This window comes from Quercus suber, unplaced genomic scaffold, assembly GCF_002906115.3.
Source record: "Quercus suber isolate HL8 unplaced genomic scaffold, Cork oak 2.0 scaffold_185, whole genome shotgun sequence".
Taxonomy (NCBI): domain Eukaryota; kingdom Viridiplantae; phylum Streptophyta; class Magnoliopsida; order Fagales; family Fagaceae; genus Quercus; species Quercus suber.
Window position 1 is genome coordinate 886,455 of NW_027069643.1, and position 12,895 is coordinate 899,349.

General features: G+C 33.8%; 1 protein-coding gene and 1 long non-coding RNA gene across 2 annotated transcripts; one reads left to right on the forward strand and one right to left on the reverse strand.

Moving 5' to 3' along the window:
• Positions 1-684: 684 nt before the first annotated feature.
• On the reverse strand, positions 685-10,939 carry LOC111996477 (magnesium transporter MRS2-1). Its single transcript, XM_024028469.2, has 7 exons — positions 10,699-10,939; positions 10,526-10,618; positions 9,182-9,810; positions 2,564-2,692; positions 1,517-1,849; positions 1,376-1,423; positions 685-1,043 (listed from the first exon to the last, which is right to left on the reverse strand). The coding sequence occupies exons 3-7, from the start codon at positions 9,770-9,772 to the stop codon at positions 813-815; spliced, it is 1,332 nt and encodes a 443-aa protein (XP_023884237.2). The 5' UTR covers positions 9,773-9,810; positions 10,526-10,618; positions 10,699-10,939; the 3' UTR covers positions 685-812.
• A 594-nt stretch (positions 10,940-11,533) lies between these two features.
• LOC111996457 (uncharacterized) lies at positions 11,534-12,437 on the forward strand. The gene is made up of 2 exons (XR_002881249.2): positions 11,534-11,725; positions 11,983-12,437. It is a non-coding gene; the product is annotated as an uncharacterized LOC111996457 (long non-coding RNA).
• The last annotated feature ends 458 nt before the right edge of the window (positions 12,438-12,895 follow it).

Below are 12,895 nucleotides of genomic sequence, written 5' to 3' on the forward strand. Positions count from 1 at the left end.
AAAAATAAAAAAATAAAAAGAAGACTAAAAGCTAGTTTTTTATTACCCAAAACAAAATTAAATGTTAGATGTGATAGTCATTAGTCATGGTGCTGGTTTATGTGATTCGTGCGCAACATTTAAAAAATAAGTATAAGTAAAGGAAAAATTAAACAATAAAGAAAGGATAATTTCAAGATTGCAATTATAAATCTTCTGTGTTTACCTTTAATGTGCCACCAGAAATAAATAAAGCATCAAAACCCCGATTAGAGAGAGAAAGTTTCAAATCGGATAAATAGCTATATATAAAAAGAAAGGGTGGTGGTTTGAAATAGAAGACCGGAAAATTGAAGGAAAAATGGTAGGACACGGAAAATTGAAGAAAGGAAAAATGGTAGGACAAGAATTACAGCTGACTCTAGCCAAAGAACAAATCTAAAATCTCGGGTTTTTTTTTTTTTTTTTTTTTTTTTTTCATTACCCCTCTTTTTTGGGTTTCCAAATAATCCAGGTTTAAGTCACTCACAATGAGGTTCAAATTACAATACTTTCATTGACTTCATGCCGTTTAAATTTTCCAGCCATACCATATTCCTAGCGTCTCACCACCCTCATATACATTTGAAGTTTTGCTTTTAGCCACAAATTTCACAATATATACATTAGAGATCTTAACCAAAATTTCTTACAATTGAATCTAAATTAAATAAAAAGAATCGCTCTTAAATAGAGCCAGCTTTTCATTTATCTACGTCAATTTCATCAAGAATACAGGATTAAAAACGATAAAAGCAATTTTCCTCTTTCTCAATTGTCATTTCCGCATAAATTTATAGTGGCATGAGCCTTCTGTACTTGAAGAACCACACAAATGCAGAAAAAATGATGGCCCCAGTAACTCCAGAAATTATAAGGACCCATTTAAATGCACCAGGGTCATCAAATAATGGTATTGAAAAATTCATACCGAATATCCCCGCTACTACACCAAAGATTGCAACAACAAATGTTGCAGTTGTGAGTAGCAGCTCAAATTGGATCAGCTGGTTCCGAACATTATCCTGCAAGCAAAAATTTCCTATCAATTTCCAATTTCCTATCAACTTAAAATCTTTTCAGAGGGACCATTATATATCCCAAGCTGGTATGCCGGTAATCAAAGATGTCATTGGGCATGAGGACTTGGGCAATGACATCGTCATAATTTGTAATAACACAAACTGCCGTCTTCTTTTGCCCCATCATTATTGACACGTATGCATTAAGACTAATTATCACGTAGGGTATTTTGTGCTGTCCTGTCTACTTGATCAACTTATTAGATTTTAGAACGCACTTCTATATCAAGAAATGGGAACAAAAAATGAACTTAAAATAATAATAATAATAATACCAGCTGAATGTTGATGAAATCTTCTGTGTCATCAATGTACTCCTTCAACTGAAACAAGAGGAAGAAAATGATTTTAAGTCACTTCATCCTACTCGGGAAGATAAGAGTGAAAAGATTAAACAAAATAAATGCCACACATACCGATGTCAACTTGTTCAGGGTGCTATCAATGACAACAAAATATGCTTCCAACAACATCTCAAGCTCCTCTATACTTTCCGTCGCACTTTCTGAACTCCTCATGCTCTCATGTCGGCTCCTTGCAATGCTCAAGCTTTTCTCAAGCTTCCGGGCTTCAGGGGGAGAAGAAACAGGAGAAACAGGAGCAGAAATAGATGCACAATCGGTTGATCTGTATCCCATCACAGACTGATCACCATAGAATGATGTCTCCATCCTCTTTTTCTTCTCAGTAAGATACATTTCAGCCATATCTCCATCATCATCCATGAGCTGCTCTATTTCATCCCTAACCTAATAGATATAACTCAAAAACGAGAGCAAAGGAAAAAAAAAAAGAAAAAAAAAAAAAAAAGATGGCTATCATTTGGTTGCTTACAATAGGAAGCAGTTAACAAAATGTTAGGGCTGTCAATGGATTTGGACAGGATTTGAAACCAACCTTTATAAGATTTGATTAGCATATAATCTGATTTCAAAGTTTAAGTTTAAATTTCATTCTAAAGATTCATAATCAGATTAAATTCAGAATTGAATAGATTTGATCCAATTAAGATCTAAATCTGATTAAAATTCCAAGCACAACAAACATATTCCAAGAAAAACCTATCATCAAGGTATCAATACATAAACTTATATATTGATATGATAATGATAAATGGTATTTTTAACCAAAAAAAAAAAATATATATATATATATATATAATTAACTATATTACAAAACATCAAGGTATCAATACATAAACTTATATATTGATATGATAATGATAAATGGTATTTTTAACCAAAAAAAAAAAATATATATATATATATATATAATTAACTATATTACAAAAATTCATAAGTGAATTGTATGCACATTTTGTACTTATAGTCAGATTTGAGTTTGCTAGCATCATTTTGTAAATCTACCATTTGAGTTCAACTTTAGTATATAATTAGATCTTTAGTAGGATCCTGTGAGATCTGTCCCTAACCCATTGACAACCCTAATTGAATATACAGTACCTTCTGAACTCTCCGAGTCAATGCAACGAGCCTGCTTTTCAATCGACGCACACGTTCCAAATTTAGTGTACTGATCTTTGATGTAAGTTCATCTAATAGTGGATATGCTTCAATTTCTAATTCTGCTGCCTTCAGAAAATTCCAAATATCAAATGAGTTACTAATTCGCACAGGTAATCAACTTTATAACCAGGAAAGATTCTCAAAAAAAAAAAAATTAAAAATTAAAAATCTTTAAACCAGCAAATACATGATGAAAAAAGCTAGGATACCCGAGTTAACAAAGAGCATAAGAAGTTCCACCGATAAACAGATACAATTCTACGTATAAGTCAATAGCTTTCAATCTTTCACAGCCTAATTTTGGAGAAACTTCAATCAAATTGTCATTCTACTTGGCATTTTATCTCTCCATCATTTTTACTCTTGATTAAGTTTTTGTACATGTCCATATTTGTGTGTCTGTGTTTTTGTGCATGAGAGGATAAAAATTTAATAACAAATTGAGCGAAAGGGTTCTGAGCTCCTTCAGAAAATTGAAGAGAGAAGATTTTGGAAGCAAAGTACAAGTGTAAGTCAAGAGTCAACAAAATAATCAGGAGGTGAACAACTCCGCTTGAAATATATACCACTTAAACACAAGTGTCACCATCGAAGTTTTCACGGAGACACTTCCAAGATGCACAAACAACAGAAGACCTTAAAAGGAAACATTTAATCATTAAAACACAGTATACAATAATCCAAAGCCTGCCAATAATAAGTTTCGAAATAAAAATTATTATCCATGCTGCCTATTTGTTCCTAAATTTTGATTTTTACTATCTTTTTTTTTTTTTTTTTATATTTTATTTATTTATTTATATATATATCATCTTTAAGGTAGGATTTGAACTCATGTTTCTTTACTTTTTATATTGGACAGACCAATACACCTGTAGGAAAAATAAGATATAAAAATTATGTTCCATGCTAAAAGGCTCTCATTTGCATAAGGTCTAAAAGCCATGCATCAAAGACTAGTGGTTTGTGACCAAACTATTAGGCAGCTCTCAACTCCTTCAGACTTTTCTCTTTTTTGACAGGTAATAAACCTATTGAAAGAAAATATTACTTCATCTTCACAATGATGGACACAAAGTATCATAAGATATTACAACAAATAAAACCAAAAAGCAAAGAGAGTGTTAGTACTCCAAAATAAAGTTACAATGTGTAAAACCCCACATCTGGGACCAATCAACCTAAGTATAGATTAACAAGGATTTCAATTGATCCAACAATCTCTCCTATCCTCAAAAGTGCGACTATTACGTTCCCTCCATACTAGCAACATCAAACATAGAGGGGAGTAATATTCCAAACATCTGAAGAGTGCTTTCCGAACCAATTCCTCCATCAAAACAATAGATAGCTACTGTTGGAGCACCACCCACTGAACCCCAAACACCTTAAAAAGTTGACTCCGCGAAGCACAAGTAGTCTTGCAATGAAGCAACAAATGGCCAACCATTTCCCCACTATAACAACACATGCAGCACCAGCCAACTAGATAGAGACCCCCTCTTGATGAGGTTATCTTAGGTAAGAATCTTACTCCAAGTTGCGCTCAAAACAAAGGACACCCTCTTTGAGGCCTTAACACACCATATACTCTTCCAAGGGAATGAAGAAGACTTAGTACCTCTAACGGCCTTATAGAAAGAACGAACATCAAGCTTTCCACTCCAATTCAAATGCCATTGCAATCTATCACCTCCCTCTGCCCCAGGCACCTTTGAATAAATAAGATCTAAAAAGGAATTCACAGTCAATGACATCAAGGCCTCTCTGACAACTGAGCAAGCAAACAGATTAGGGTACAAATAGTTGTCCACACCATCAGTCGTGCCAAAATCCGGCAAATGTGCCATCACCTATCTCAAAGCATACATAATAGAAGAAATTATCCAAACTCTCTATACTCCGCCAAAGACTATACCCATGTGTCCCTCTACTTGATTTACTACTCCAGCCCCTCCCTTACGCCCATATTTCAAGGCTATCACCGGGTGCCACAAGTGCGTTACTTCATGCCCAAATAAAACACCTAACCATTTTCCTAGTATGGCTTGATTAAAACTCCCTATCTTCCTAATCCCCAATCCTCCTACCTCAATGGAGGAACAAACAATATCCCATGCAACCAACAGATATTTGAACTCATCTTCTAAGACATCCCACAAAATATTCATCTGAGATTGCTCAAACCTATTTGCCTGATGCATGAAAAGTAAATGAGGAGAGGAAATATGTAGGTAAGCTCGAAAGTGTACTCTTCAACAAAATAAGCCCCCCACCCTTTGACAATTATAATTTTTTCAAACAAGAAAATCTCCTTTCCATCTTCTCGAGAATAAGATTCCATACTGAAATTACCTTAAAGGGTGCCCCCAATGGCATTCCCAGATAAGTCATAGCAAACTCTAGATTTTGCAACACAGAATATCTGCCAGTTCCCCTTCAGCGACCACTTCACTTTGACCTACATTGACTTTCAACCCTAAGACAGCTTCAAAACAAATTCAACACCACTATAATATACAAAAAAAATTTCCCTATTTGCATCACAAAATAGTTTAGTATTATCAACATATAAAAGATGAAAAATACTTATCCCCTAAGCTGTGTCCGGCCCTACTCAAATACAATGAATAAAACCATCCTCCTCAGTTTTCTTAAACATCCGGCTGAACACCTCTATGACCAGAATAAAGAAAAGTGGTGATAAAGGTCCCCCTGCCTTAGCCCCTGAGAACTACCAAAAAAAACCAGTAGGGGATCCATTGGCCATAACTGAGAAGTGGATAGTAGAAAAATAGGCATTTAAACACCTACTCAACTTATCCCCAAAGCTGTTCAACTCAAAAGTAAATTAATTTCTCCTTCAGACCTCTCAAAATAATTGTCTAGGAACCTCATTATCTTGTACTCACAGTCTCCATTTTCCCTCATAACAAGAGAACCTTTTGTTTCCCCTACATACTAAAAGGTTCAATTCCATACATGCTGCAACTTGTTTGTGTAATCTCACCTTAATTTTGAGCAAAATTAAGACATGAACAAGTATCATTCTCAGTAGATGTATCAGAAAACCCTTTGTAATTTTCATGCCCATAAGGAAATGCCTCAAAACAAAACTAAGGGAAAAATAAAAAAAAGATATTGGCTGATTTCATAAATTTTAGCCACTGATCTGTAAAAAATTCATCAAGTATCAAACCCTAGCATGATACACAACATTTCAGCCCAGTAGTACTATGACTAATAGAACCGGAGGGCTATCTACCAATTCCTGGAAAGCCCATCCATCTATAACTTGGTAGATCTTCACATAGAGGTTCAATGGAAATTTGGGGCAGTGTGTGTGTGACAATAAGCCTCACAAGTAATTGCATAATCACACAAATGGCAGATTCATCTCTTCAAAATTTAATGTCAGACATTTTCCCTCTTGGCAACATACAAGTTCCTTCCCAAACCTTAATTACAAAAACACTAATAATTCATGTCTACTCACCAAGAAACCTTTGCGATATCTAATAAACAATAACTACCTTCAAAACATTCTCAAAGGCACTTGAAGCACTTAAAAATGATAGGACCCTCATGGGATGAAAATATATTGTTATGGAGTTGAAGCTTCAAATCCTACGGTCATTATATGGATGGATAGAGGGTACTTCTTTTTCTTTTTCTAGTTTATTGGAATTCATATACCTCTGAAGTTTTCGAAGATAGTTTCTTTTTGGCATTTATCTTGAATACATCCCATTTACTAGGGTCGCACCCCATTTTGCACTCTTTTAATGAATTTATTACTAGGGTTGCACCCCTTTTCACACTCTTTTAATGAATTTATTACTAAGGTTGCACCCCTTTTTGCACTGTTTTGATGAATTTATTACTTATATAAGAAAAAAGGGCAAAGCACCAAGGTCATACTGCCCAGACCCATTTAATGCCAGCCACTATAAGATAGAAAAGATCATTTTGCACCCTAGTTATTGTCTGCCAGACTGTCAAGAAGACGACAACCCTCAAAATTACATAAGTTCTAATGAATAAATTGGCTCAAAGACTATCATATATATGAGTAAAAATCTTTGATGTACTACCAGTATTACTGAAAAAACCAAGGTTCAGCTTTCTTTGACAATCGTAATTGTCTCGCTAGAATATTGATAGGTATTAAGGTTGTAGGCAAACAACGCTTGAGGCATAAAATAGAAACACGGACACACAAATAACTCTCTCATTGGTAATTATGCCATGCCACAGCTAATATTATTTGATATGTTTAGTCCTCAGTGGGGTTGAAGCTAAAGAATCATTGATCAAATAATAATTGAAGCCACAATAGACAAGGGTTGACAGGTGATTTAGTTAATGGATACAAGAGTATGAAACTTTGTAAGTAGTTCATGAGGCAAGTTTCCTTTCTCAAGCAAAAGCCTTAATCTCCCTATTCTTGATTCCATTAATTTTTAAGAAAAAATGCATAGATTTTTTCTTCAAAATGGAGAAAAAAAAATGTGAGTGCCAACACCCAAATCACATCAGGTATGGATAATGAGCTATGCATTTACCAGCCTCATCTAATTTTTATTCTTTTGGAACTGAAATAAAGAAATTATGTAACCTCCTTTAACATGGTATATTTATAGTAAGTTTTACTTAAAATTGATTAACTTAATTCTAGCATAATAATAAGGATATTTATGAACTTTAATGTTGAGTTAGGCAAGTAATGACTTCAGGAATCTTACAAGCACAATGCATTTAAAAATTATATAATAAGAGTAAGCGAATTTATAACCATAGATATTCAATGAGACCTTGCTATTGCTAAACTGCTGCAAGTTCCAAAAGCTTAAGCTGATAAGAAATGGCATATTTAATCACTAATAGTTTTTCTCACTCCCCATATTCAGGAATCTTACAAGCGCAATGCATTTAAAAATTATATAATAAGAGTAAGCAAATTTATAACCATAGATATTCAATGAGACCTTGCTATTGCTAAACTGCTGTAAGTTCCAAAAGCTTAAGTTGATAGGAAATGGCATATTTAATCACTAACAGTTTTTCTCACTCCCCATCATGCGTGGGCCTAGATTCCCCAAATTTTTAATTTTTAAATGGAAAGTAGAGTGGAGACATGGTCCAAACTAAGGACAACTACTCTAATAGCATGATAAACAACTACTAGTCCCAAAAGTTTAATCTACTAGTCCCTTCATTTTCTTATATGATCTCGTTGTAACCTTCTAGATACTTTTTCTTCATTTTTTGAATAAATAATACTACTTACTTATAAAAAAAAAAAAGGGTGTATTTAATCACTTAGTTATTTTTTTTATTGGTGGTTACACACACCCAGTGGGTCTTGAACCCACAACCTCACCCTCCATCACATTAATATTGAGCTACAACTCATTGGCACTAACCATTATTCTAACATGACAATGTAAAACCTTTAATAAGGACATCTTAGCGTGCTACTTTAATCTTTTTGGAGATGTCTTTAGCAGAGGTAAATGGCATAATCTAATGTACATTTTGCTATAATAGTCAAGAGAAAGGACATATTAATGAAGGGAAAAGTTATGGCATCATTGGACTTAGGACAAATCTGGAGACCTGCCTACAACTGTTTATGTTTTAGGAAATAAACTTGGCTGCATCACCAATTTTGTGCAATGTAACATTGACCCTCAAAATGTGTGCAAGATGGATTTCAGACAAATTACTACATGGGATATCACTATGCACCCATGAAATGTTGGGAATCATATCAACAAAGATGTACCAAACAGACATTTCGAACAAACAAAATAGGAACAAATTCTAATTCTTTAGAAGTTTCCTACAAGAAACTTTTAATATGTCAAATTGCAAGACATTATTTCATAATGAATAAAATGTCCCAACTTAATTTAATTTCGGCATTAAGAATATTACATTATTTTCATAATACATTAGTCAATGTCTCTCCTAAGAATTGCAAGTACACAAACCTTCTATATACAAATGTAGCTGTACAGCTGTACCTGATGCATAAATCCAAGTCCATCTTATCTAAAATGTACACTAAATTCTCCAAGTAACAATAGTCATGGTGAAACAGCCACAGAGAGAAGTTGGATGCAGTTAGTACTGCTTTATAGCTTGTAAAACACAGTTGGGAGAACAGACCAGGAATCAATCAAACATATTTCATCAAGAGTACATAGGCAACCACACACATCATCTTTCCAAAATAGCTTGTTACACACATGTTCTGATATTTTTAGAGAAAAATTCTTAGAAAATGTCTTTATGTTGTTGCCATAGTGTACTGAGGCCCAACCTGAGCAAACCCAAGCCAAGAACTAGTCTATAAATTAGAAAGGCTATATGACTTGGGGAACATTTTCAGAAAATAAGTCTTTTAATCATATCAGTAAGCAATTATCATGACCAAAAATGTAAACACCCTCATATAATTTTTAATTCAAAAAAATAACAATGTTAAGGATGTTGAGAGAAAAGAGAGACAATGAGTAAATTACAAACTAGTGTTGTTCCTGGACAAACCTGAGAATCAAGAAACGTACAAGCAGCCTCCAGAGCAACTTCCAGCGCCCTAAACTCGAAAGGCAAATAGTCTGGTGATGTGCTCCCAAACACATTGTCAAAGCTTCTACTTCCCCTCCGTAGGCTCAAGTCAGCAGCATCTGACTGCCAGACCTCACCCACACCGCTTGTCGTCAATCGCCGTTGTAGCTCCACCACATATTGCAACACATAACTATCTAGGGAATTCAATAGCAAAACCTCATCGGCAGTGATAATACATCGAATCTGCTCCAAATTTATAACAATAGCCTTCTCTCTACCAAGAATCGTTGAGGGGTAAACAAATAGGGGATCAAGCAGGCGTAAATCACGGGCAGGAAGGTCACAACGCCGCATCATAGTGAATTTGTCAACCTCAATGACTTGTGAATTCCCGGATGCATCAACACGAATCCAAGATCGAAGGCCTTGGCCCCGCTTTTTCAGGCCCAAAACATCCATACCTTGGAAAGGTTGCCGGCCAGGGGCTGAAGATCGATAAGCTGCATCTCTAAGGTTTATAGCTGACTGAGGTTTTGGAGGGAGCAGGCGTTCTTTGAGTTCCGCCATTTACATGAGCTTTAACTGCTGCAACACATGAAAAACAACTGACAAAACAAATGCACCAATTAATTTTACAACTATGGTTACCATTTACAATTTGCAAATATAAGATTAAAAAATCATAGAAAAAGGGTACTTCCTTGCCTTGACTAACAAATATCGATGAATTGGAATATCTAACTTGTGAAACAAATTTTTAGAACAAGCCAATATAATGCCATTGCAGACATTGCCAACATAACTAAACTCAGCAATTCTACATACATTGGGGAGGTGAGAATTGTGTCAAAACCGGTTACCATCTAATTCAACTTAGAAAAAGTAACTCACTTCCCCAAAGTCCACAAAGTTAATAAAACAAAAAAACAAAACAAAAAACAAAAAAACAAAAAAAAACAAAAATGGCAAAGACCAAAACATAGTTAAATTAATATTTCTATTCTCAAATACAAGACAAAGATTTGTCTGATTCCCAGTTTTTAAGGTTGTTTTCGTGGCATAAATTGAGACCCATATATGAAAAACCCATTAAACAGCTAAGCATAACGTAATATTGATATACTAGATATGATTACAATCTTCTGGAGTTATAAACAACAACAACATATATAAAAGAAAGAAAGAAAAAAATCTTAAATTAAAAGCTTAATACAAAAAGAGAGAAAAAAAAATCAGAAAATCAAGAATCAAATTTAATCCATGCTCCATCATCTACAGCAACGTACAAACTGAAATTAAAAATAAAGAGAGAGTAAATACCTGGTGCAAAGAATGAAAGAAGAAATTAGAAAGGGTGTGTTAGTTGAATTACAGACGTTGATGATGTTGCCGATTGATTGATTGTGAAAAATTCTGTAGGAAAAAACATCAAACAAATATTAAGATATAAATATATAAACACAAAAGAAAGGCGTAAATAAGATTTCATTTACCAGAGAGAGAGAGAGATTAATGAAGTGCTGTGAATTTCGTTGGTTTGGCAGTTGGCACCTGGCAGAAAGGAAGGAAAGGAAAGGAAGGAAAGAAGAAATGAAGAGGAATCAAAAGAATTTTTGCGAATGGGACTCTCCTCTACTCTCTGCTTCAAATGATTTTAATAATATATGAGCCTAATCATCTTTTAAACTACAACAAGCAAAACGACCCCAACACCCAAAGCAATATTTATCAACAAATTAAAAAACACCGAAAGCAATCATTTTACAAACATGACCTACTTTTATCTCTTTCTTCTTCTTTTTTTTTTTTTTTAATTATTCCATCCATTCGTGTTATAAAGTCTAATTAATATAAAAATGACATAAGATAGTATTTCAACTTATAATGTTCACTTTATAACCATTGTTCTTTATCATTTGTCTATCAAGTCAATGTATCAAGGTAATTGTTTGCTTTATAATGTTTATTCCACACTGGTTGTATGTGTCTAATGTCTGCTATTTATAACTTCAGTTTACAACTACAAAGGTTAAGTCATTTTGTTGTTATACTTTATTTATGTAATGTATTATAAATCCGGATTAAAACATTATTATTATTTTCGTGCATGTTCTAATAAGTATTACTATTTACTCAAAAAAAAATCCTTGTATCAAGGCAAAAGCACTATTTTTAACTCACTCACGAAAAATGTCTACGTGACAAACGGTTTGCCCAATTGGCAAGCATAATATTAAAATATTAAATAAAATGCTAATATATATATATATATATATAACCGAATTTTCTGAAACCCCACAATTTCCACGTTAGTACAATATTAAAAAATAATAATAATAATAAAACTTTCTTCTATCATACCCACGGTAGCCCCTTTTGTCATCTGCTTCTTTCTTCTATCTTTTAGTCACGCTTCATTTTGCTCCTCTCTCAAACCCTAAAACGCCAGCCTTATTTGTCTCCACTTCAGTCATGTATCTTCTCCACTATTTGGGTATTGGTCACGTTTCCCTGCCTCCGGTATTCCCCTCCTAGTTGCTTCTTTGCCTTCTAGCTTTCAATTATTTTGAAAAAACACACAGGTTGAAACTTGGTGTACTATCATTGTATCTGATGCGTTAGATTTGTCACAAACGTTTAAATTTATCATCAGTTTTATATTATATATAGTTTTTGTGATCATACATTGAGTTTACTTGAGTTGCTAATCTTTGTTTGCGTCTGAATAAGTCTTGAGTTTAACTGATCTAATATGTTTTTCATCTTTGAAATTGTAGAATATATTAGGAAACCATAAGAGAATCTGACAAAAGTGGGAGTCCATGTAAGGAAGATGAAGACAAGGCACAGGGTTTCTTTGGAAGTGAATGATAAGGTATCAAGATTGGGTGTGCATGTGATGGGTTCTGACATATTCGGCTCTTAGAGCTCTGATTGTTTGTGTTTGTGTATGAGTTCCTCTTATATGGTTTGATTATCATTTTATCCACTTTGTTCTCTCTTCGAATTCTCATGTGTGGCTGTCTCTGTGTTGATTTGCACTAGCAAAAACTTTGGCAGCTAGGGACAAACAATATTTTGCAAATAGTCCACAGGCCCCTCTTGGATGCTAACTATGGTGCATGTTCCTCTTAGTAGTTGTTGTATCTTCATTATATTGGTTGAAACTTGGCTATATGATGTTTTTAGAATGACTTGACTATTTAAATTTTATATGACTTTAAAAGGTTTACTTCTTAGTTGAATGCAGTTCAGCTGTTTGATAAAATTCCTCTTTCAAAATATGCACAATACACATCTAATATGAGTGTGTATATATGTGTTTGTTTCTATGCTTTTAAACATGCATCATTGTTTGTAGTGTGAAACCCAGTTGAAATTTTCACCATTTCAATCAATCCTTTTTGTATATAATAAACACACAAGATAGTCTAAAGAATTACGTAAAAATTATTACTTTTTTGTTTGATAAGTTGTGGTATTTTATTAATGGAAACGATTAATATATGCTCAAGATAATGAGCATGAGCACATTGTAACATTAAAAAATTCTGCTTAAAAAGATTGTTTTTTTCAGCTTTATTCTACAATATTTTATATTCTACAATGTTCTGTTGATCAAATTGGTTGCAACCTAATAATCCTAAGTATGTGACATTATCTGCCAATTTAGTAAGCTATTCTTTTTCA

Bases quoted from the DNA above. Each gene is read 5' to 3' on its own strand.
- LOC111996477 (XM_024028469.2), bottom strand. From the start codon at position 9,772: ATGGCGGAACTCAAAGAACGCCTGCTCCCTCCAAAACCTCAGTCAGCT. The intron at 2,693-9,181 runs GTTTGTCCAGGA...AATTTTCTGAAG, and splicing joins GTACGTTTCTTGATTCTCAG to GCAGCAGAATTAGAAATTGA. The intron at 1,850-2,563 runs GTACTGTATATT...TATATCTATTAG, and splicing joins TGACTCGGAGAGTTCAGAAG to GTTAGGGATGAAATAGAGCA.